Source organism: Denticeps clupeoides, unplaced genomic scaffold, assembly GCF_900700375.1.
Source record: "Denticeps clupeoides unplaced genomic scaffold, fDenClu1.1, whole genome shotgun sequence".
Taxonomy (NCBI): Eukaryota; Metazoa; Chordata; class Actinopteri; order Clupeiformes; family Denticipitidae; genus Denticeps; species Denticeps clupeoides.
The window spans coordinates 484,593-509,700 of record NW_021630085.1 but is presented as its reverse complement, the minus strand read 5'-3'; the positions used below and the strand labels follow the sequence as shown (position 1 = coordinate 509,700).

The 25,108-nt window shown below is 48.7% G+C and overlaps 1 protein-coding gene across 3 annotated transcripts; it reads left to right on the top strand.

Moving 5' to 3' along the window:
• On the top strand, window positions 1-23,172 carry ephb4b (eph receptor B4b). 3 transcript variants are annotated; one of them, XM_028968454.1, is made up of 17 exons: window positions 1-332; window positions 6,665-6,735; window positions 7,120-7,401; window positions 7,483-7,873; window positions 8,875-9,030; window positions 9,421-9,756; window positions 9,931-10,055; window positions 10,227-10,383; window positions 15,359-15,458; window positions 15,983-16,047; window positions 16,131-16,244; window positions 16,323-16,570; window positions 17,375-17,590; window positions 17,668-17,817; window positions 17,905-18,098; window positions 19,701-19,859; window positions 22,187-23,172. In XM_028968454.1, the coding sequence occupies exons 1-17, from the start codon at window positions 263-265 to the stop codon at window positions 22,293-22,295; spliced, it is 2,943 nt and encodes a 980-aa protein (XP_028824287.1). In that variant the 5' UTR covers window positions 1-262; the 3' UTR covers window positions 22,296-23,172. The 3 variants fall into 3 exon arrangements, with proteins under 3 accessions (XP_028824287.1, XP_028824288.1, XP_028824286.1); XM_028968455.1 differs by adding an exon at window positions 4,471-4,567 and having other exon boundaries at window positions 16,131-16,570; XM_028968453.1 differs by having other exon boundaries at window positions 16,131-16,570.
• The last annotated feature ends 1,936 nt before the right edge of the window (window positions 23,173-25,108 follow it).

Here is a 25,108-nt window from a genome sequence, read left to right as displayed (position 1 = left end):
GCGGATTACGGACTCGGTATTCCCGATCACCGGATTCCTGGAAGGTCGAGCGGCTGGGAATCTCTCTCTCTCTCTTTCTCTCTCTCTCTCTGTCCATCTCTCTCTCTCTCTCTCTCTCTCTCTCTCTCTCTGAACTTTTCTCGGGCGCCACATTGTATCCAATCGGAGTCGAAAACGGCGAGAAAATCCCGCGGCGCTCATGCGGCACCCGCGGCTCAGCTGACCGGAGAAGCGCGACACGAACCGGACCGGACCACCGGACATGGGTCTGGCCGCGGCCGCGCTGTGGATCGCGCTGTGCGGACTGACCGGGCCGGCCGCCGCGGAGGAAGGTACGAGGATCCCGAATCACATCCGCTCGGTTCGAGGTTCCGCTGACTTTACCTTGTCTTTACACTTCCATGCGAATTTATCTCGAAATCCCCCGTTTTTGTCCGAGTTTTAGATCAATAGATTTAGAAATTCGAAGTTTCGGGTTATTTTTCTTCATTTAGAGCTGAAACGGAGTTTCGTGTGAATTTATTTCGAATTTCTTAGTTTCCTCTGAGTTTGCCGTATATTTTATATGAATTTATTTCAGAAGTCGACGGTTTCTCTGAATTTAGAACTGATATCGAGTTTCGTGTGAATTTATTTCAAAATTCGACGTTTTCTCTAAATTTAGAACTGATATCGAGTTTCGTGTGAATTTATTTCAAAATTCGACGTTTTCTCTAAATTTAGAACTGATATCGAGTTTCGTGTGAATTTATTTCAAAATTCGACGTTTTCTCTAAATTTAGAACTGATATCGAGTTTCGTGTGAATTTATTTCAAAATTCGACGTTTTCTCTAAATTTAGAACTGATATCGAGTTTCGTGTGAATTTATTTCGAATTTCCCATTTTTTTCTGAATTTAGAACTGATATCGAGTTTCGTGTGAATGTATTTCGAAATTCGACGTTTTCTCTGAATTTAGAGCTGATATCGTGTGAGTTTATGTTCGGACCTCCTGGATCATGATGGAACTTTTATCTGTCGGCATTTTATAATTAGTTACGCATTAATTCTGAATAAATGATTCCAGCAGCAGCGCTGCGACCCTAATAAAAGGTCACAGGGTCACGGTATCAGGGTTATTTATTGTATACTCAAATGTATATTTGAGTATATTGGTGATTTATGTCAGTCAAGGCGGGACTTCATCAAACATGCCTGCTGTGTGTGTGTGTGTGTGTGTGTGTGTGTCACTATGTGGTCGTGTAGATGTCTTGTGATTGACTGATGGTGGGCGTAGTGTGAGTGTGTGTGTGTGTGTGTGAGATTAGTTCTGCCCGGACAGGCCCACCTGGTCTCTGTCACCGAGAATCGATTTGATCCGAGGCCCGCGGATCCACCGCCGGGTTTTACTGCACTCATTAAAAACGTCTGATCGCATTAATGTTCGTTTATGACGAGAAGATATGGAACAGCGACGCCCACACGACCAGCGCGGAATATGCTGTGTTTGGTGTCGTCACACAAACTAGTGTGTGAGTGTGTGTGTTTGAGTGTGTGTGTTATGGAGAGAAGGAAACTGACAACATCTGAAGTCTTAATGATGATTTAATCTCGATTAAATGATAGAACTGAATAGTTCTAAATACAAAAATCAGTTTTAATTGACACTTCAGGCCTTTGGTGATAAAGTTCTGTGTGTGTGTGTTGTATTGTGTGTGTGTGTGTGTGTGTGTGTGTGAGAGAGCCGCGGTGAAACTTCACAAAGATTCTTATCAAAACTCAATGTGGCTATATGTTTAGTGTCAAATTTCTCACACTAAAACACACACACTTGCACGCACACACACACGCAGAAACACACACGCAGGCAGGCACATGCACACTCACACACACGCACTCTCACACACACACACTCACGCAGAAACACATATATACACACGCACTCTCACACACACACTCACGCAGAAACACATATATACACACACACACTCACACTCACACACACACACATGCACACACTCACGCAGAAACACACACGCAGGCAGGCACATGCACACTCACACACACGCACTCTCACACACACACTCACGCAGAAACACATATACACACACACACACACACTCACACACACACACACATGCACACACTCACGCAGAAACGCACACGCAGGCAGGCACATGCACACTCACACACACGCACTCTCACACACACACACTCACGCAGAAACACATATATACACACGCACTCTCACACACACACTCACGCAGAAACACATATATACACACACACACTCACACTCACACACACACACATGCACACACTCACGCAGAAACACACACGCAGGCAGGCACATGCACACTCACACACACGCACTCTCACACACACACTCACACAGAAACACATATACACACACACACACACACACACACATGCACACACTCACGCAGAAACGCACACGCAGGCAGGCACATGCACACTCACACACACGCACTCTCACACACACACTCACGCAGAAACACATATACACACACACACACACACACACACACACATGCACACACTCACGCAGAAACGCACACGCAGGCAGGCACATGCACACTCACACACACGCACTCTCACACACACACACTCACGCAGAAACACATATATACACACACACTCACACACACACATGCACACACTCACGCAGAAACACACACGCAGGCAGGCACATGCACACTCACACACACGCACTCTCACACACACACTCACGCAGAAACACATATATACACACACACACTCACACACACACATGCACACACTCACGCAGAAACACACATATACACACACACGCAACAACACACACACACTGCAGCCTTGTCACCAGACTGATATACAGTAATTGTGCGTTAATAATGACTGAAGCGTCTGAGGGAGGCGTCGCCGGCCCAGATGCATTATGGGATGGGGAATCATGCAACGTTGGACTCCGCTGCAGTTTGAGGGAGGCGCAGGAAGTTTTTATCCGCAGGAAATCTGGACAGGAAGTGCAGGAAGCTGCGGCGCACGGCCGTCTATCAAATAAACACGCGGCGCCGACGAATCGGAATCATGCGGGTTCCAGATCCGCCACGAATCCACCCAACTCGCAGCAGAACCCCCCTGTTGTCCGGATCAGCTCATCCCCTGCTCTGGAGCGTGCACACACACACACACACACACACACACAGACACACACTTGCAGGCCATTGTCGGGGACAATAACAGGACGGGTTCTGGCGCTGCGGCTCTTTAGGAAGTGGAATATTCCGGGGAAAATCCTCATATCGGCCCCGCCCAAACTCTCACAGGCCTCCGTGTCCTGGGGCCGAAACCCCGCCTCTTCTCACCGCTCGCCCACGCGTGTATTTCTGCCTCTTTTCTTTAGAAATCCGATTGAGTATAATTTGGATTTTAAATGAATGTGTGTGTGTGTGTGTGTGTGTGTGTGTGTGTTGACCTCTTTTGCCCGAGGTTCAGCTCTCAGCTCTTTTTAACTTTCTTGAGTTTCTGTGGTGCGAGTGACTTGCACATAATAAGTTCTTGAATAGACTGTGTGTGTGTGTGTGTTTGTGTGTGGGTGGGTGGGTGTGTTGTGTCCGTATGGTTCCCCCGCTGCTGAAATGAGATTTCACTCTTTCTAAGCCCATTAAAGAGAAGAGATGGAGGAGAGAAAGGGGAGGATTAACATCTCTAGTGACCCCCTCCTCCTGCTTCTCGCCTTTCTCTAATCTGCACATGAGCCACTTTAAGAGTTAAACAGTGACTGGGACGCATCTTAAACACAACCGCAACCTCCCTGCAACGCACACACAACCTTCCCACAACCTTCGCATCTACCACAGCACTCTGGCGTGCTAGAACCGGCCCGTAGTGTGGCCTTATAGCGCTTGTCCCACACACACCTTATTGTGCAGTACAGCCACACACATGGTGTAGTTATGGTGTAGTAATGTAGTAAAGTATGTTGTTTAGACAACTTAATTGTCTCATCCTGTGTGTGTGTGTTCTGTTCAAGCTTTTGTGTCTCATTTTGTGTGTGTGTTCGAGAATACTTTCTTTTCTTTCAAGTATAATACTTTTCATATGAAAATCTGTGTAGTTCAGCTCTCTGTGTACTTTGGTGTGTGTGTGTGTGTGTGTGTGTGTGTGGTTTGGTCCCCGCCTGTGTGTTTATGTCTGCTTTGTTTGGTGTATGTCTGTGTTTGAGGTTGAGCTTTATGTCCATAAATATTTGTTACGATGCCAGAACGTGATCTCACTTTTGTGTGTGTGTGTGTGTGTGTGTGTGTGGTGTGTGTGTCATATTTTTCCCTCTTGCTGTAGTTTTCATATTGAACTGTGTTCAGCTCCCTGTCTGTGTCCCTCTCTTACCACACACACACACACCACACACACACACACACACACACACAGTGTCTTCTGTTTTAATCCCCTTTCCATCTCATTTAATCTTTTTCTGTGGAAAACAGAATTCCTTCAAGATTCCAGTGTTCTGTGGTTTCCGGGACAACGGGTGAAGGCATCCATCCTGCTCTGGAACCACATGGAACCAGTAGCTGGATGTTGGTGAGCAGAAGTTATATAGTTGGTGTTGGATGGTTGTAGAGGTACCGAATAGAAAAATCAAGTGAAATGAAGTGATTGTCATTGTGAGACACTGCAGCACAGCACACGGTAACACAGTGAAATGTGTCCTCTGTGTTTAACCATCACCCTTGGTGATCAGTGGGTACCATGACAGGTGTCCGAGGAGCAGTGTGTGGGGAAGGTACCGAGATTAAGGGGACCTCAGCAGCACCTTGGTGGCTTGGGGTTTGAACCGGAACCTTCTGGTTATGGGGCCGCTTTCTGAAGTACATGGTTGTTGGATGGTTGTGGAGGTACTGAATAGAGGTTATACAGTGGTTGTTGGATGGTTGTGGAGGTACTGAATAGAGGTTATACAGTGGTTGTTGGATAGTTGTGAAGGTACTGAATAGAGGTTCTACAGTGGTTGTTGGATGGTTGTGGAGGTACTGAATACAGGTTATACGTTGGTTGTTGGATGGTTGTGGAGGTACTGAATAGAGGTTCTACAGTGGTTGTTGGATAGTTGTGAAGGTACTGAATAGAGGTTCTACAGTGGTTGTTGGATGGTTGTGGAGGTACTGAATACAGGTTATACGTTGGTTGTTGGATGGTTGTGGAGGTACTGAATAGAGGTTATACGTTGGTTGTTGGATGGTTGTGGAGGTACTGAATACAGGTTATTCAGAGGTTGTTGGATAGTTGTGGAGGTACTGAATAGAGGTTATATGTTGGTTGTTGGATGGTTGTGGAGGTACTGAATAAAGGTTATACAGAGGTTGTTGGATAGTTGTGGAGGTACTGAATAGAGGTTATACGTTGGTTGTTGGATGGTTGTGGAGGTACTGAAAACAGGTTATACAGAGGTTGTTGGACGGTTGTGGAGGTACTGAATAGAGGTTATTTAGAGGTTGTTGGATGGTTGTGGGGATACTGAATAAAGGTCATTTTGTTGATGTTGGTAAGTTGTCAGGTTGGGTTTTGTGGTTTTTGGAAAAAAATTGAGGGCTTTTTGGCAGGTTGTACGTTGGTTGTAGGCCAGTTGTAAAGATGCGTATTGAAATTGTCGACGTACTACATTTGTATTAGGGTTCATGTAAATTGTAAAAAGTTCCCTTTGCATTACAATACTCGGTCTCATAAATACACACATTTCGTTCTCTTGGTGGGAGTGAATAATCTGTTTGTTAAATGTCTCTTGAACATGTAGATGACCACAGAGGTGGAGAGCGACAGTGTGTGTGTTTGGTGGCTAGAACAGAAGTTACTGGGTCACGTCAGTCAAGTGTGTGAAAACTGGTGGAATTTTCTCTCTCTCTCTCTCCCTCCCTCCCTCCCTCTCTTTATTTCCTGTCTTACTCTCGCCTGTTCCTCTCTGTAATTAAATCATTTCAGCTCTTGCTCTGTCTGTGTGTTGGTCGGTCTCAGGCTGTAATTTGTCTGTTCTGCTCCATAGACTCTCAGGAATGACCAGCCGTGTTCTTTCTAAATTAGCTGGTGTGTGTTTCTCACTGACATGAAGCTAAAGAGACTTGTCAGAGTTCCTGACGTGTGTGTGTGTGTGCATATTTCAGGTTTCTTACTACATTTGGCCTATTTATGATAGGTGTGTGTGTGTGTGTGTGTGTGTGTGTGTGTGTGTGTGAACGCAAGAAGCAGACAGAAATACAGACCATAGAATAGAATATAAAGAGACACACAAATACACAACAAGTTAAATGAGTTTAATGAAAAGCAGTATCACATGAAATATCACATGAAATCCCTCCGTCCCTCAGTCTCTGTCCCCTCTCTTCCGGAGTTGTGATTGTCTTATCAGCTCTCTGCAGCTCTTCTCGCAGGAGTGAACAGTGTGTGTGTGTGTGTGTTTGAGTTCTGGAAGTGGAGTCCATGTTTCTCTGGTTTGCTGTGTAGATGATCTCAGATCCTGCAGTAGGTGGCTCTGATTGGAGCAACTGGAGGTCAGAGGTTAAGTGTAGTCAGCTCCAGCTGTGGGGACTTGTCAGTCATGAGAACACACACACACACACTCCGCAGGACTCCGTAGTCACTTCTAATAACACTCACACACACACCTTCTCTCTCTCTGTCACACAGAAGTTCTGATGAACACCAAGTTGGAGACATCTGACCTCAAGTGGACCGCCTACCCACCTGACCTACTAGGGGTACGTCCACACTCAGTCCAGGAGGTAGAATTCATACGGAGATATGAATGTAATCGTAATTCTTTTTGTATATAGCGTAACCGTATACCAGATCATCCGGCCAATTCTACTGAAGAAAGCCGACTTCCTGTAGTGAAATTCCAGCATTTTATCATGCAGGAAATGTAGGTTTAAAACCGGCTAGGACCGCCCTGGTCATTAACATGCGCGCCTGCGTGGTCCGGATTGGCCACCGACACACGCGCGGCGCTTCGTAAAGCAGCTGTTTCTGGACTTTTATTGGCTCTGCGTTATTTGAAATCCTGTAAAGTCGTTTTTAATGGTTTTTAAAGATCGAGGCGCGGCCGTATTGCGGTGTGTGCGTTAAGTGGCGTCTCTTCTCAGTGGGAGGAGGTCAGCGGGCTGGACGACGAGGGGAACAGCGTGCGGACGCTGGAGTTCTGTCCTGACGACAGCTCGGTCAGCCACTGGCTGCGGACGCGCCTGATCGGCGGGCGTGGCGCCTCGCAGCTCTACGTGGAGGTGCGCTTCACCATGATGGAGTGCTCCGCCCACCCCACCCACCACCGCGCCTGCAAGGAGACCTTCAACCTCTACTACTACGAGAGTGACAGAGACGAGGCCACGCCCACTCACCCGGCGTGGATGGAAAACCCGTATAAAAAGGTACGCGCACACACACACACACACACACACACACACAGATCCAGAGATGGCGAAGTAACCGGCTGCGCTCGCGACTTGCAGCTGGACACGATGGCGGCGGACTTCCTGCTGCGGCGCGGCGGCGAGCGCAAGTCCAACGTGAAGACGCTGCGTCTCGGCCCGCTGTCCAAGCGCGGCTTCTACCTGGCCTTCCAGGCGCAGGGGGCCTGCATGGCGCTGCTGTCCGTCAGGGTCTTCTTCAAGAAGTGCCCCGCCCTCACGCGCGCCTTCTCCCGCTTCCCGGAGACGCTGCCCCACGCGCTGGTGCAGCAGGCCCAGGGCGTGTGCGTGCCAAACTCCGCCCCCGGCAGCCCCGGGCTCCTCCCACCCAGCATGTTCTGTGGGGAGGACGGTCAGTGGGTCGGCGTTCCGGCCACGACCTGCGCGTGCAAACCGGGATACGAGCCGCAGGACACGGACCTGCACTGCAGAGGTCAGAGTGTGTGTGTGTGTGGACAAAAGTTGTGTGTCCTTGGTGTGGCAGCCAGTGTTGTGTGTTAGGGGCGTCCGAGCCGAGTCTCACAGTAACAGAATGGTCATGACATCAGAGTGTGTGTGTGTGTGTGTGTGAGTGTGTGTGTGTGTGTGTGTGTGTGTGTGTGTGTGAGAGAGAGGAAATGACTACCTTCACCACATCAAATGGACTGGAAGTAGAGAGGTGGGCGGGGCAGTGTGTGTGGGGTGGGGGTGGGGGAGTCGAGTTACCCATAATCCGTACCCACACCCACAGAGCACAGAATTCTGGGTAATACAGAAGGCCTGTCATTTGTTTAGGATGAGTAGTCTTGTGGTTTGTCTCTGTGTCTTTGTAACACACACACACACACACACACACACACACACACACAGCTGGTTCGTATTCATCTGCACAAAGGCGAGTGAGTGAAGAGCGGAGAGAAAAGCGAGAGGCTGGAATGGTTTTCACACACGGCGCGATGAAGCGGTGGGTCCTGTTCTCGAAGATGGAGGGACGGGAAAAACGCACACACACACGCACACACACACACGCGCACACACACACACACACATACACACACGCACACACACACACGCACACACACACACACACACACACACACACACACACACACACACACACACACACACACACACAGGGTTTTATTTCAGTGGCCTGCAGATGTACCTGTGTAGGAGAAGCTGAGCTATGCAAAACACACACACACACACAGATAAAGGGCTGAGCAGCAGGTGGCTGAATTTGTTTGTGCTGATTTGCCAGGTTCTTTTGTCTGTGTGTGTGTGTGAGTGAGTGTGTGTGTGTTGGATTGTCTTTCTTAACGAAGACGGAGACGTTTATGATGTTCTATTAATAAACTTTTATTTGAAGGCCTTTTGTTTGAGGGCTGTTGTGAGTCCTTCCTCAGATGATGTGTGTGTGTGTGTGTGTGTCTGTAATAATCTCTCTCTCTGCAGCTTGTCCAGTGGGTCAGTTTAAGGCGGAGTTTGGGGTGGGGCCATGTCAGCCATGCCCCGCCCAGAGTTCTGCTTACACCCCGGGCGGCTCTGTGTGTGCCTGTCGCCCCGGTTACTACAGAGCTGAGGGGGACCCGGCCAACGCGTCCTGTACACGTAAGTTACACACACACACACACACACACACCAACGTCCCCACAGACACACACACACACACGTACAATGAACACACACGCACGCGAACACAATACACACTCTGTGCTGCACTGTGTGTGCGTGTTGTTGTCGGGCGGCGTGTGCTATTATGGGATGGCCACTGTGTAATTAGTCTGATCTGAAGACAGTAATGCTCTTTCAGCGAGGCTCAGCACGCCGAACAATGGCGCAGACATGCCCCGCCCCCTCTGGCCAGGGGGTTAATTAGTGGCTGAATGTCCTCGTTAACAGAACACTGGCGGCCTGTTGGTGCTGGGAGATGGGGTGGCGCGGGGTGGGCGGGGCTACACTCCTGTCCTGATGTTTTCCCTGTGACCTCTGACCCGGCAGGACCGCCGTCCGCGCCCCGCAGCATCGTGACCCAGATCGACGACACCACGGTGACGCTGGAATGGAGCGAGCCGCTGGAACGTGGCGGGCGTGCCGACCTGGTCTATGCCGCCGAGTGCCTGCGCTGCGGGGGGGGCGGGGCAGCGTGCGCGCCGTGTGGGGAGGGGCTGAGCTACCGGCCCGCCCAGAGCGGCATCTCGCAGCGGAGGGTGGTGGTGCACGGCCTCCAACCGCACACCACCTACACCTTCACCATCCTCGCCCTCAATGCCGTCAGCGCACACACACTCACACCGCCAGCCAGCGAGAGCGTCAACATCACCACCAGCAGAGATGGTGTGTGTGTGTGTGTGTGTGTGTGTGTGTGTGTGTGTGTTTTTCCACATAGGGCCGTGTAGGTTCCTTATAAAAAACTGCGTTTTGTGTTTACTTTAATTATTCTTGTACAATTTGTAACTGGTGACCAGAAACCAAGTTTGACACGTGTGTGTGTGTGTGTGTGTGTTGCAGTGCCAGTCCCAGTTCTGGGCATCAGGAGTGTGAAGGTGACAGAGAGCAGCCTGTCTCTCCGCTGGCCCGTCCCACCGCAGCCACACTACAACATCCTGGAGTATCAACTACGCTACTGTGCCAAGGTCTCACACACATACACACACACACACATTTACACTTACAGTATCTAGGAACACAGTGGTAGTAAGTGGGGTTTGAACCTGGGACTTCATAGGCGAGTGTGTTACACACTAGGCTACTACCAGCCTAATGGGGACCCTTGACTCTATCTTGACTCTTAATGTTTTTTACAGGAGCAGCTGGAGTGGCAGTACGTGACCTCCGAGAAAAACGAGGTGGTGCTGAGTGACCTGCGGCGCGGAACACAGTACAATGTTCAGGTCCGAGCCAGAACCATGGCTGGATACGGTCATTTCAGCCCTGCAGACAGCTTTCAAACATTGACAGATGGTGAGAACACACACACACTAACGCACACACAGAACGATGTCGAGGGTATAATACGGAACACAATGTTGAGGGTATAGGACGGAACACGATGTGGAGGGTATAATACGGAACACGATGTGGAGGGTATAGGACGGAACACGATGTCGAGGGTATAGGACGGAACACGATGTCGAGGGTATAATACGGAACACGATGTCGAGGGTATAGGACGGAACACGATGTCGAGGGTATAGGACGGAACACGATGTCGAGGGTATAGGACGGAACACGATGTCGAGGGTATAGGACGGAACACGATGGCGAGGGAATAGGACGGAACACGATGGCGAGGGAATAGGACGGAACACGATGTCGAGGGTATAGGATGGAACACGATGTCGAGGGTATAGGACGGAACACGATGTGGAGGGTATAATACGGAATGATGTGGAGGGTATAATACGGAACACGATGTGGAGGGTATAGGACGGAACACGATGTGGAGGGTATAGGACGGAACATGATGTGGAGGGTATAATACGGAATGATGTGGAGGGTATAATACGGAACGATGTGGAGGGTATAATACGGAACACGATGTCGAGGGTATAATACGGAACACGATGTCGAGGGTATAATACGGAACACGATGTCGAGGGTATAGGACGGAACACGATGTGGAGGGTATAATACGGAACACGATGTCGAGGGTATAGGACGGAACACGATGTCGAGGGTATAATACGGAACACGATGTCGAGGGTATAGGACGGAACACGATGTCGAGGGTATTGGACGGAACACGATGTCGAGGGTATTGGACGGAACACGATGTCGAGGGTATAATACGGAACACGATGTCGAGGGTATAGGACGGAACACGATGTGGAGGGTATAATACGGAACACGATGTCGAGGGTATAGGACGGAACACGATGTCGAGGGTATAATACGGAACACGAGGTCGAGGGTATAGGACGGAACACGATGTCGAGGGTATAGGACGGAACACGATGTCGAGGGTATAGGACGGAACACGATGTCGAGGGTATAGGACGGAACGCGATGTCGAGGGTATAGGACGGAACGCGATGTCGAGGGTATAGGACGGAACGCGATGTGGAGGGTATAATACGGAACACGATGTGGAGGGTATAGGACGGAACACGATGTGGAGGGTATAGGACGGAACAGGATGTCGAGGGTATAATACGGAACACGATGTCGAGGGTATAATACGTAACGATGTGGAGGGTATAATACGGAACACGATGTGGAGGGTATAGGACGGAACACGATGTGGAGGGTATAGGACGGAACACGATGTGGAGGGTATAGGACGGAACACGATGTGGAGGGTATAGGACGGAACACGATGTGGAGGGTATAATACGGAATGATGTGGAGGGTATAATACGGAACGATGTGGAGGGTATAATACGGAACACGATGTCGAGGGTATAGGACGGAACACGATGTCGAGGGTATAGGACGGAACGCGATGTCGAGGGTATAGGACGGAACACGATGTGGAGGGTATAATACGGAACACGATGTGGAGGGTATAGGACGGAACACGATGTCGAGGGTATAGGACGGAACACGATGTCGAGGGTATAATACGGAACACGATGTCGAGGGTATAATACGTAACGATGTGGAGGGTATAATACGGAACACGATGTGGAGGGTATAGGACGGAACACGATGTGGAGGGTATAGGACGGAACATGATGTGGAGGGTATAATACGGAATGATGTGGAGGGTATAATACGGAACGATGTGGAGGGTATAATACGGAACACGATGTCGAGGGTATAATACGGAACACGATGTCGAGGGTATAATACGGAACACGATGTCGAGGGTATAGGACGGAACACGATGTGGAGGGTATAATACGGAACACGATGTCGAGGGTATAGGACGGAACACGATGTCGAGGGTATAATACGGAACACGATGTCGAGGGTATAAGACGGAACACGATGTCGAGGGTATTGGACGGAACACGATGTCGAGGGTATAATACGGAACACGATGTCGAGGGTATAATACGGAACACGATGTCGAGGGTATAGGACGGAACACGATGTGGAGGGTATAATACGGAACACGATGTCGAGGGTATAGGACGGAACACGATGTCGAGGGTATAATACGGAACACGAGGTCGAGGGTATAGGACGGAACACGATGTCGAGGGTATAGGACGGAACACGATGTCGAGGGTATAGGACGGAACACGATGTCGAGGGTATAGGACGGAACGCGATGTCGAGGGTATAGGACGGAACACGATGTGGAGGGTATAATACGGAACACGATGTGTAGGGTATAGGACGGAACACGATGTGGAGGGTATAGGACGGAACACGATGTGGAGGGTATAGGACGGAACACGATGTGGAGGGTATAGGACGGAACACGATGTCGAGGGTATAGGACGGAACAGGATGTCGAGGGTATAATACGGAACACGATGTCGAGGGTATAATACGTAACGATGTGGAGGGTATAATACGGAACACGATGTGGAGGGTATAATACGGAACACAATGTGGAGGGTATAGGACGGAACACGATGTCGAGGGTATAATACGGAACACGATGTCGAGGGTATAGGACGGAACACGATGTCGAGGGTATAGGACGGAACACGATGTGGAGGGTATAATACGGAACACGATGTGGAGGGTATAATACGGAACACGATGTCGAGGGTATAATACGGAACACGATGTCGAGGGTATAGGACGGAACACGATGTCGAGGGTATAATACGGAACACGATGTCGAGGGTATAGGACGGAACACGATGTCGAGGGTATAATACGGAACACGATGTCGAGGGTATAGGACGGAACACAATGTCGAGGGTATAATACGGAACACGATGTCGAGGGTATAGGACGGAACACGATGTCGAGGGTATAGGACGGAACACGATGTGGAGGGTATAATACGGAACACGATGTGGAGGGTATAGGACGGAATACGATGTCGAGGGTATAGGACGGAACACGATGTCGAGGGTATAATACGGAACACGATGTCGAGGGTATAGGACGGAACACGATGTCGAGGGTATAATACGGAACACGATGTCGAGGGTATAGGACGGAACACGATGTCGAGGGTATAATACGGAACACGATGTCGAGGGTATAGGACGGAACACGATGTCGAGGGTATAGGACGGAACACGATGTGGAGGGTATAATACGGAACACGATGTGGAGGGTATAGGACGGAATACGATGTCGAGGGTATAGGACGGAACACGATGTGGAGGGTATAATACGGAACACGATGTGGAGGGTATAATACGTAACGATGTGGAGGGTATAATACGGAATGATGTCGAGGGTATAAGACGGAACGATGTGGAGGGTATAATACGGAACACGATGTGGAGGGTATAATACGTAACGATGTGGAGGGTATAATACGGAATGATGTCGAGGGTATAAGACGGAACGATGTGGAGGGTATAATACGGAATGATGTCGAGGGTCTAGGACGGAACGATGTCGCAATCGCAATCGTAATCGCAATGTCAGTCTGTGCGATTACATGAACGCAAAAAGCTGCGATTTAAATTATTAGTACATCGATTGCACATATCACTCATTCTCTCAAAGTTTGCGAGTCTCACTTCAGTCGAATGTGATGTGTTTGGTCACATGACTTTCGATTCGGTTCAATGCATAGACATATGGGTAGATGTACGTCAACGTCACCGCCATATTGCGATAGGCTGTGCTGTGGAGTGAAGCAAATACATGTCTATGGAGTGAAGTGCATAAAAATGCCTCACTCTTGTGCTGCTTGGGGCTGTACAAACCGCTGTACGCTCCAAACCAGATCCAGGGGGATTACATTTCATAGGTAAGGCTGGACAATTGTTTTGAGTATATTTGGCCATTATAAAATCCCGTTTTATAAGTCTTAACCTTAGCTAAGCTAGGCTAAGCTAGAAAAGCTATGCATTCCTGTGTTCAAGTCAGCCTCCAAACAACGTTTTGGTTAAACATAAGAACTATAATACGGGATTTTATAATGGCCAAATATAATCAGCCTTACCAGGGTTTGTCGTTCGACAGTAATGTAAAGAGTTTTTTGTGATTTATTTAATTTTGCAGAATATTGTATTTTGAAAGCACTGGGCATTTCAAGTTGTTATAAGTAGTTTGTATGTTTCACTTTGAAATTAAACATTTCACTATTAGTAATTAGTATGCGACTTTTCATTGATATACAAGTAAGTGTCCTTTATCATATCGCATATCGCAATATTGATCTCAATAATTGCAATATGTCTTTTTCCACAAATCGTGCAGCCCTAATAAGAGGGTATAAGTGTGTGGGGATGGTACCTTCATCCAGTGGCACCTTGGTGGATTCCTTAACAGCTAGGCCACCACTGACCCCTGTGTGATGATCAGAAGTAGTGCTGTGCAATTAATCCTTGGTGGATTGCAATTAAAAAAAAAAATCACGATTTAAGCACATGCGATTTCTAAGCTGCTTAAGGCTGCGATTTTATTCATTAATTTATCTGTCATGGTGCCCACTGCTCACTCAGGGTGATGGTTAAATGCAGAGGACAAATTTCACTGTGTGCATCGTGTGCTGTGCTGACTTTATAAGTACAGAATGTTAACTAGAGTTGAGGTTAGTTAATTTATTTGATGTTTTGTTTATTAAACACAATACTGTTATTTCATTGTGAAATGTTTTGTTATGCACTTCTTGTGCACTGAATACATTTAGAATGTATGTAGCTTGCTTGAAAAAGCAAAAACAGTTGCCAAAATCGCAAATAAAATCGCAATATTTGTTAAAAAAAAATCGCAATGTGATTATTTTGTCCATATTGCACTGCCCTAATCAGAAGCAGCCACAGGAACTGACTTTCCCACAACAGTAGACTCTGGTGGCGTTGGTCCAAACTCAAATGAACCCCCCCCCCTCTCTCTCTTTATCTCTCAGATGATGCCTCCCAACCTAAGCTGCTGCTCACAGGTGTCCTGGTTGGCGTGGGGCTCCTCCTTCTGATCGCGGTGGTGATCACCGCTGTGTTCTGCCTCCGGTAAGAGACAGGATGGAAAATGGACAGGATGCCTCCACCCCACAGCGTCTCCATCAACCAGGCAGACTGAACAATAGAGCTGACCTGCAGAGCACACACACACACACACACACACACACACAGCGGCTCTTGGCTGAATTTGATTGACAGATGAGGCTGAACTACATCTCAGTTCTGAAATATGAGAACAAGATGGACTGTAGCGCACAGAGAGAGAGAGAGAGAGAGAGAGAGAGAGAGGGAGAGAGAGAGCAGGAGTTCAGCCTTCCCCAAGAGAACAGAAGAGATCTGGAAACGGAGGGGGCGAGAGACAGCTGCTGGAGAGCCTCCAGGGAGAGAAGAGGGGGGCGCTCGTTCGCTCGCTCTCTGTGTTTGGAGGGAAATTCACCGGAATTATGGGAAAACAATGGTGTCATGCGATATGTCTTTATCCGAGATGCTGCTAACGACCCCCCAGATACACACGCAGTTTTCCAGATGATTTTTCCTGCATTCTCACACACAAACTTCATGCTCTCCATCAGGAGGAACTCGAGAGGAACCGATCCAGAGACGATCGACAAGAACGGCCAGTACCTCATGAGCCAGAGTAAGCAGCGTGCGTGTGTGTGTGTGTGTGTGTGTGTGGTACTAGTCCTACGGTGTTGGGACGGTGTGAACATCTTGTTACAGGTACGAAGGTCTACATCGACCCGTTCACATACGAGGACCCGAACGAGGCGGTGCGCGAATTCGCCAAGGAGATCAACGTGTCATTCGTGAAAATCGAGGAGGTGATCGGCGCCGGTGAGGACCGCCACACACACCTCCCTCTCTGCCGTGTGTGTTGGCGGGTGTGTGACCCGGTGCTCTGTGTGTGTGTAGGAGAATTCGGGGAGGTGTGCCGCGGCCGGCTGAAGGTCCCTGGTAAGAAGGAGAACTACGTGGCCATAAAGACGTTGAAGGGCGGGTACACCGACAAGCAGAGGCGGGACTTCCTGTCAGAGGCGAGCATCATGGGACAGTTCCAGCACCCCAACATCATCCACCTGGAGGGGGTGATCACCACCAGCTGCCCCGTCATGATCCTCACCGAGTTCATGGAGAACGGCGCCCTCGACTCCTTCCTGCGGGTGTGTGTGTGTGCGAGCGTGTGTGTGTGTGCGAGCGTGTGTGTGTGTGTGTGCGAGCGTGTGTGTGTGTGCGAGCGTGTGTGTGTGTGTGCGCGCGTGTGTGTGCACGTGTGTGCGTGCGTGCGTGTGTGAGTGTGCGTGTGGTGTGTGTGCGTGCGTGTGTCTCGTGTGTGTGCGTGCGTGTGTGCGTGTGTGTGTGTGTGCGTGTGTGCGTGCGTGCGTGCGTGTGCGTGTGCGTGCGTGCGTGTGCGTGCGTGCGTGCGTGTGCGTGCTCGTGTGTGCCTGCGTGCGTGCGCGTGCGTGTGCGTGCGTGCGTGCGCGTGCGTGTGCGTGCGTGTGCGCGTACGTGCGTGCGCGTGTGCGTGCGTGCGCGTGCGTGCGTGCGTGTGCGTACGTGCGTACGTGCGTGCTCGTGTGCGCGCGTGTGTGTGCACGTGTACGTGCTCGTGTGTGTGCGTGCGTGCGCGTGCGTGCGTGTGCGTGCGTGTGCGTGCTCGTGTGCGTACGTGCGTGTGCGTGCGCGTGTGCGTGCATGCGTGTGCGTACGTGCGTGTGCGTGCGTGCGTGTGCGTACGTGCGTGCTCGTGTGCGTGCGTGCGTGTGTGCGTGCGTGTGTGCGTGCGTGCGTGCGCGTGCTCGTGTGTGTGCGTGCGTGCGTGCGCGTGCTCGTGTGTGTGCGTGCGTGCGTGCGCGTGCGTGCGTGCGTGCGTGCGTGCGTGCGTGCGTGCGTGCGTGCGTGCGTGCGTGCGTCTGCGCGCGTGCGTATACAGATTTCTGGAGTTTTGTCGCTACTTCCTCCCGCAGCTGAACGACGGCCAGTTCACCGCGCTGCAGCTGGTGGGGATGCTGCGCGGCATGGCGTCGGGGATGAAGTACCTGTCGGAGATGAGCTACGTGCACCGCGATCTCGCCGCCCGCAACATCCTGGTCAACAGCAACCTGGTGTGTAAAGTCTCCGACTTCGGCCTGTCCAGGTTCCTGCAGGAGAACTCGTCCGACCCCACCTACACCAGCTCCCTGGTGAGTGTTCACACACACACACACACACACACACACACAGCAGCGCACGCGCTATACAAACACACTCTCCACGGCAGGGCGGGAAGATCCCCATCCGCTGGACGGCTCCAGAGGCCATCGCCTTCCGCAAGTTCACGTCCGCGTCCGACGTCTGGAGCTACGGCATCGTCATGTGGGAGGTCATGTCGTTCGGGGAGAGACCCTACTGGGACATGAGCAATCAGGACGTACGTGTGTGTGTGTGTGTGTGTGTGTGTATGTGTGTGTGTGTAGTGTGTATTTAACGTGTGTGTGTGTGTGTGTGTGTGTTACAGGTCATTAATGCCATAGAACAGGACTACCGCCTGCCTCCGCCCCCCGACTGCCCGTCCTCGCTGCACCAGCTGATGCTGGACTGCTGGCTGAAGGACAGATCGACCCGCCCACGCTTTTCTTCCATCGTCTCCGCGCTTGACAAGCTCATTCGCAACCCCGCCTCCCTCAAGGTCACAGGTCGCCATGGCGACGGGTGAGTCGCGCCGCTTCGGACGAGGAGGAGATGGTTTTCTAGCTGGTGGTCAGGGCGTGGGTAGTGGGCGTGGCCGCAGGGTGTGTTAATCATGTTAATCAGAAATCATAATTACACAGCGGCCACTTCCTGTCTCTCTCCGTTGTTTCCGTGAATACGAATGAAGACATTGCTGCTGGGACATTAGTGAACTGGAGTCACACTTCTTTTTAAATTGGCCCAATAAATCAACACACAAAGCAGAGACAGACAGACAGACACACACATTTATTGTCTCTGGGAGGAAGAGAGGAGGTGTGGTGATGTCTTGATAATCTCAACTCAAGGCCTGGTGCAGGGAGGAGCTCGCTTTTAAACAATGGGAGACACGCACATCGGGGACACACACACTCCTCTGTCCTCACTCACTTCATATCCTGTAGAGGGGGGTTGTCAATATCCTGCCGGGGGGGACTTTAACCCCTCATAATGCACACATGCTGAATTGTGGTATTTGATAATTCGGGGACACTGGCATGTGTACACACACACACACACACACACACACACACAGTGGTCTTGTGTATAAACCTGTCAGTCACCCCTCTTTACCCCCTGCGGTGTCACAGTAGTGCATCCTGTCAATCCAAATTCCTCTCACACGTGCATATGAGGGACGTCCCGCGTCCCCCTGCAGAGGAGAGTGGAATGTCCCGTCTGTCAAAGACCTGCTGACCCCGCCTCCCTTGTTTAGAGAAGTGGAATGTCCTGCGGGTCGCCCACCCCCGCTCTACACACACACACACACACACACTCTTACACATGGACACAGATCTAGATGGAATGTGGGGAACTGTCAATCACACCAGTTTTGACCAAAATAGAATTTTTTCGCTCTGTTGGCTGTCACTGAAGACTTTTTTCACTGAAGAATCCCGACTATGTGGGTGCGGGTTTCAGCGAGGGGATCGGTGCCTTTTTCCACCCCCACTAGTGGGTGAATGAGGAGCCTAATTTTAACCCCTCAGCTGCCCGGCTACAGTAACCGTGGTGAAATTTCAACTTCGCCACCGATTCTAAGGATGGAACTCGGTTTTTTCGACACTTCAGGGAGAAACGAGAACCTTTAAATATAGTTTAAAAAAAAAAGTAAAAACACCATATGAATATACCACGTAAATACATGAATGAATAAAAAAATGGATAACTAAATAACAAACAAACAAAAAATACATGAAAAAAAGCCAAACTAAAAAAAGGCTCCTTGCTTCTCGTGCCACAGAAGTGAAGAATATATGCACGTTGATTAATTGTGTAATAGGGCTACGGTCACTATACATATATATCTCTGTCGCGTGAATTAAAACTAATCAGCTTTTACCAATCACCAAATTTAAAACCGCTTTTACAGACCGGGACCCAACCTGGCCCCAGCTCGAACCCGACCTGAACCAAATTACTTCCAGATGCTGCTCTGGCGTGGTACGCTTTTAGGCAAGCTTGATGGGTCTCGCATCTAAACTCCAGCAGATGCAAATCTGAAGTTTAGGGATCGATACCGGTGCTAATTGGTATCAAAATTCATATATGAGAGTCAATATTTTTGTGTGATTATTTCCCCAGGCCGTCTCACCCCCTTCTGGACCAGCGGCCGCTCCCGCCCCTTTCCCAGTGTGCCTCAGTGGGGGAGTGGCTCCGGGCCATTAAGATGGAGCGCTACGAGGAGAACTTCCTGCAGGCCGGCTTCTCTTCATTCCAGCTCATCGCACAGATTTCGACTGAGTGAGTGAACATTAGCAGAAATGGAATAATAGTAATAATAATAATAATAATAATAATACATTTATTTATTTAGCACATTGTTTAAAACAGAAAGCTGTTCACCAAAGTGCTGTACATATAAGAAGTAATACACTGAATAAAACAAGAAATAAAAAGAAATAAAAAAATGAAAGTTGATCTCAGAACGCCTGGGTAATGAGGTATGTTTTCACCAGTTTTTAAAGGTTAAGATGGACGGAGAGAGACTGATGTACCGTGGTAAGGCATTCCGGAGTTTCGGAGATGTCACTCTTGGATTTTAGGCGTATTCCAGGGACGACCAGAAGCAGTCCATTAGATGATCTACGGGTAGTTAGTGTAGAGAAGCTAAAACTGGTTTAATTTCTTTTCTTTGTATTGGTTAAAACCCTTACTGCCGCATTTTGGACTAATTGCAGGCGGGCAATTGAGGACATATTTAGACCTGCATATAAACCATTGCAATAATCTAACCGAGAGGAGATGACGGCGTGAAGAACTTTGTCTAGGTCAGTGTGGGAGAGAATATCTTTAATTTTGGAGATGAGACACAGTTGGAAAAAAACTTACTCTGACACCTGAGTTAATTTGCTAATCGAAGGGTCAAAAATGACACCAAGGTTCCTGACACAAGGCTTTATAAAAGCGGAGAGAGGAACGATCTGTTCCAGAACCGAAGCTGCATTTGTGGAGGGTCCAAAAAGAAAGACCTCAGTCTTATTTACATTAAGCTGCAGGAAATTGCTCGCCATCCAGCATCTGATATGTTCAGACCATTCAAGTAGTCTGTGGGCCTTAGAGGCATCATTTGGTTTTAGGGGCATCTACAGCTGGGTATCATCAGCATAACACTGAAATGAGACCCCATAAACTCTAATGATTTGGCTGAGTGGGAGCCTATAAATAGAGAACAATATCGGCACTGAAACTGACCCTTGTGGGGCGGTGATGACCTAGCGGGGGTTAAGGAAGCTGCCCCGTAACCAGAATGCCAAGGTGCCACCGAGGTGCCCTTGATGAAGGTCCCGTCCCCACACACTGCTCCCCGGCGCCTGTCATGGCTGCCCACTGCTCACCAAGGGTGACGGTTAAATACAGAGGACACGTTTCACCGTGTCACCGTGTGCTGTGCTGCAGTGTCTCACAATGACAATCACTTCACTTTCACTTCACTTTTGTGGGACCCCATACCTAAGGGGTGCGGAATTGGAAAGAAAGTTCTCTATATTCACAGGTCCGCTGTCTGAGATATGAGTCAAACCATAAAATTGCTGTTCAATCTAGAACAGCCTGTAATTCAACATAGCCCATTATGAAAGAGGTTACCAGAGGTCAGATCAGTCTGGAACAGTTAAACAAGAATGAGATTAAACTCAATCAGCTCAGAATTGAAGAGTTTGTCTGAGCCTGGACGAAATATGAATGAGTGTAAGCATGATCGACTCAGTTTAATCCAGATCATCTCGGCATGGAACAGTTCATAAAAGAGTTGAATTCAGATCACACCAGCCTTGAACTATTCAGTTAGAACCGGCTCAGTTTAATCCAGATCATCTCGGCATGGAACAGTTCATCATGATTTAGTGGAATTCAGATCACACCAACCTTGAACTATTCAGTTAGAACCGGCTCAGTTTAATCCAGATCATCTCGGCATGGAACAGTTCATAAAAGAGTTGAATTCAGATCACACCAGCCTTGAACTATTCAGTTAGAACCGGCTCAGTTTAATCCAGATCATCTCGGCATGGAACAGTTCATCATGATTTAGTGGAATTCAGATCACACCAACCTTGAACTATTCAGTTAGAACCGGCTCAGTTTAATCCAGATCATCTCGGCATGGAACAGTTCATCATGAAAGAGTTGAATTCAGATCACACCAGCCTTGAACTATTCAGTTAGAACCGGCTCAGTTTAATCCAGATCATCTCGGCATGGAACAGTTCATCATGATTTAGTGGAATTCAGATCACACCAACCTTGAACTATTCAGTTAGAACCGGCTCAGTTTAATCCAGATCATCTCGGCATGGAACAGTTCATCATGATTTAGTGGAATTCAGATCACACCAACCTTGAACTATTCAGTTAGAACCGGCTCAGTTTAATCCAGATCATCTCGGCATGGAACAGTTCATCCTGAAAGAGTTGAATTCAGATCACACCAGCCTTGAACTATTCAGTTAGAACCGGCTCAATGCTGTTCTGCTTCCTCTGTTGCTCAGTGTGTGGTCCGGTTTATTCATATAATAACATCAGATAATCTCCCGCAGTCTTGTCTGACCACGCCCCTCTTTTTCCTGCAGGGACCTGCTGCGTATCGGCGTTACTCTGGCCGGTCATCAGAAGAAGATTCTCTCCAGCATCCAAACACTGCGAGTTCACAACAAGGGCCTGAACACACTGCGATACTGACAACTGGCCCCTCCCTCCCTCCCTCCCTCCCTCCCTCCACAGCCAATCAGTGCGCAGAGGAGGACCAGCCTGTCATCCACGGTGATGACATCACAGTATCCCATGGCCTTCACTACAGCAATACTGACTACTGCACTGTGCCTGCAAACCCGCCAAAGCCCGTGGTGGTAGTTCCTCCTGTGCTGAGGACAAGGACTGAATGTTGTCCTACGCGTCGCCATTCATGAATTTCGCTCTGATGCGACGTCCCTTGTCTGGTCTTGAGACGCATCTGTCCACTCCCGTCCTCCACACCAAAGTGCCATCAAGCAGCTTTCTTCTCCGGGAACTTCACATGTGAGGATGGAACCTTGTGACCGGGGAAAGACCAGACCAGCAGATCCAATGGCAGCACTTTGACAGCATACACCAGTGTGTGTGTGTGTGTGTGTGTGTGTGTGTGTGTGTGTGTGTGTGAGCTGTGTACTCAGGAGAAGCCGCAGCCAAAAGGAAAATAGAATGAAAAACAAGTGGAATTGGGACTGGCCATTGTAGCGGTTGCCAGGGTTACCGTACGTCCGTTATCAAGGGGCGTGGCATCATTGCATTATGGTTACTGATGAACTTTGACCCTTGACACCATGGCATCTTAGCCCATCTGGGTTCTGGGAGTTTTTAAAAGGATCTTCACATTGAAGGCCTCTTACTATTATTATTATTATAATTATTTTTATTTGTAGTAAACCATTGATGTTTTGTATTGATCAGTTTGTATGAGATTATTAATATGAACATTTCTGTATTAGCCAACAAAGTTTGGGAGAAACAAACATGCCAAGTGTGATGCTACACGGTGTGTAACCTGAGCGGCCAATTGCAATAAAGATTGGAAATTTGACTCCTCCCATTTTTTGTGCCGGTCCTGATTTTTATTAGTCAAACGTGTCCCGTTTCACGTATTTTTCTTTTTCTCAGCACCCTCCCCCATGGTCTAGTGAGGGGTTCGCTCTCGTACGCAGCTTGTTTATTATAATTAATTTTTAATTTAAATTCAATAGCCTCACCGGTGCAGTCACACACACACACACACGTCTGAAGAGAGTTATGACTGTATGACTGTATTTGGTAACATTTCTGCTTTTATTACATGCTTGTCTAGCCGTGTGTGTTGCGATCACCGTAAAGCCAACACAAAGTCTCAAGTTATGTGTGACCTGGTGACCTTGGACGACAGACCGACCCCTCGGAATCTCATCACTGTTCATTTTAATTCAGAACGTGTTAAAATAATACGCGGCCAAGGAGGGGCACGCTGTGTGTGTGTGTGTGTGTGTGTGTGTGGCCAGTTTTAACGGTGATTTCGGGGACGTTTCTACACGCGTGCGGCCTGAGGGCGTGGTTGGGCCGATTTTTTATCACACACTCCTGACAGCCTGCTAATTCCTGATTATTTTAACAGAACCGCAGCAAATCCACAGCTGTGATCTCTCACACACACACACACACACACACTCTCTGTGTACAAGGTGTGTGTGGGAGGGAGGTCAGGAATGTACACGGTCTGCAGGTCATCTGTGGTCGCCCTCAGGTCAGTGTGTGTGTGTGTGTGTGTGTGTGCCAGCTATAAAATTTGCTCCGCTCCTGTTTTCACTTTTAATTAAATTTCCTCTGGAGCTTCTGTAGCAGTGAGACGCACAGGAAGCAGCAGCCTTGTGCACTTCCTGCCCCAAAGGTCATAGGTCATGGTCTACACCACGTGGACACTTTTAGTTCAATTGATCCATCCAGCCCTGAGCTTCTCAGTGAGTGTGTGCATTCAAAACAAGCAAAAAAAAAACATTAATAAACAGAAAAAAAAAAGTATTTAATAGTGAATTATATTAATAATGATCATAAAATACATACAATATTCTGTTAGTCTGTTAAAGTAAATTGTATTATTCAGTATTTAAACGTTTCTGTAACGTTAAAACACGGTTAGGGTAATGTGGTGGAGGAAAAAACCTTGAGCATATTTTGGTTTTATTCATCTTGAATATGGCCTGATAATTGATAACTCACTTGATGCCTTTTTGCCGCTGTCCCCTCGATACCAGGCCGCCTGGTGTTACTGCTGTCAAAATGTCGTATCAGCGCTGTATTAATGTTTTTCATGTGTCTACGTGTGTGTGTGTGTGTGTGTGTGTGTGAGTGTGAAAACTCTATAAATGTCATGTTTACGATGTCACGGCCTGACAGGGAACACCTGGTGCACCTGACACTCCATTACGAGCTTTGGAGTGTGTGGGCATGACCAATCACACTGGCAAGCACACACACATTTGTGTGCTCATAAAATCGCGAGTGTGTGTGTGTGTGTGTGTGTGTGTGAGTGACGTGCTAGGAAACTGTATACTCAGGAAACATTTGGTTTTGATTTAGAAAGCGACTGTCTGGCTGCCATGTGAGGAACCACTGGGGGAGAAGAGAGCCAATGTGTGTGTGTGTGTGTGTGTGTAGATCGGAGTGATGTACTACTGTCCCACAATGCACTGTTGAGTTGATGGCAAGCTCTGGAAATGTGTGTGAAGAGAAGATAAAGAGACACAGGATGGAGAGAGAGGGAGAGAGAGGCCGAATGTTTGTATGATTTAGGGCTTTTTTTACAGCGGCCTGCTCCACATCATATGTCCAGATAAGGGTGTGTGTTTCAGCCCTGCTTTTATTGCTCTGTATCTCCTGATTGCTAAATCCTTTAATGCTGTAGAGGAAGAAAAGGTTCTGCCACAAACTCTAAACTAATGAAGGCAATAAAACCCCCAAAAGGCAAAAATATGCCCATAAACACCTGATGT

Coding starts and splice junctions, on each gene's coding strand:
- ephb4b (XM_028968453.1), top strand. CDS start 263: ATGGGTCTGGCCGCGGCCGCGCTGTGGATCGCGCTGTGCGGACTGACC. Junction 333..6,664: donor GCCGGCCGCCGCGGAGGAAG/GTACGAGGATCC, acceptor TCTGTCACACAG/AAGTTCTGATGAACACCAAG. Junction 6,736..7,119: donor ACCCACCTGACCTACTAGGG/GTACGTCCACAC, acceptor GTCTCTTCTCAG/TGGGAGGAGGTCAGCGGGCT.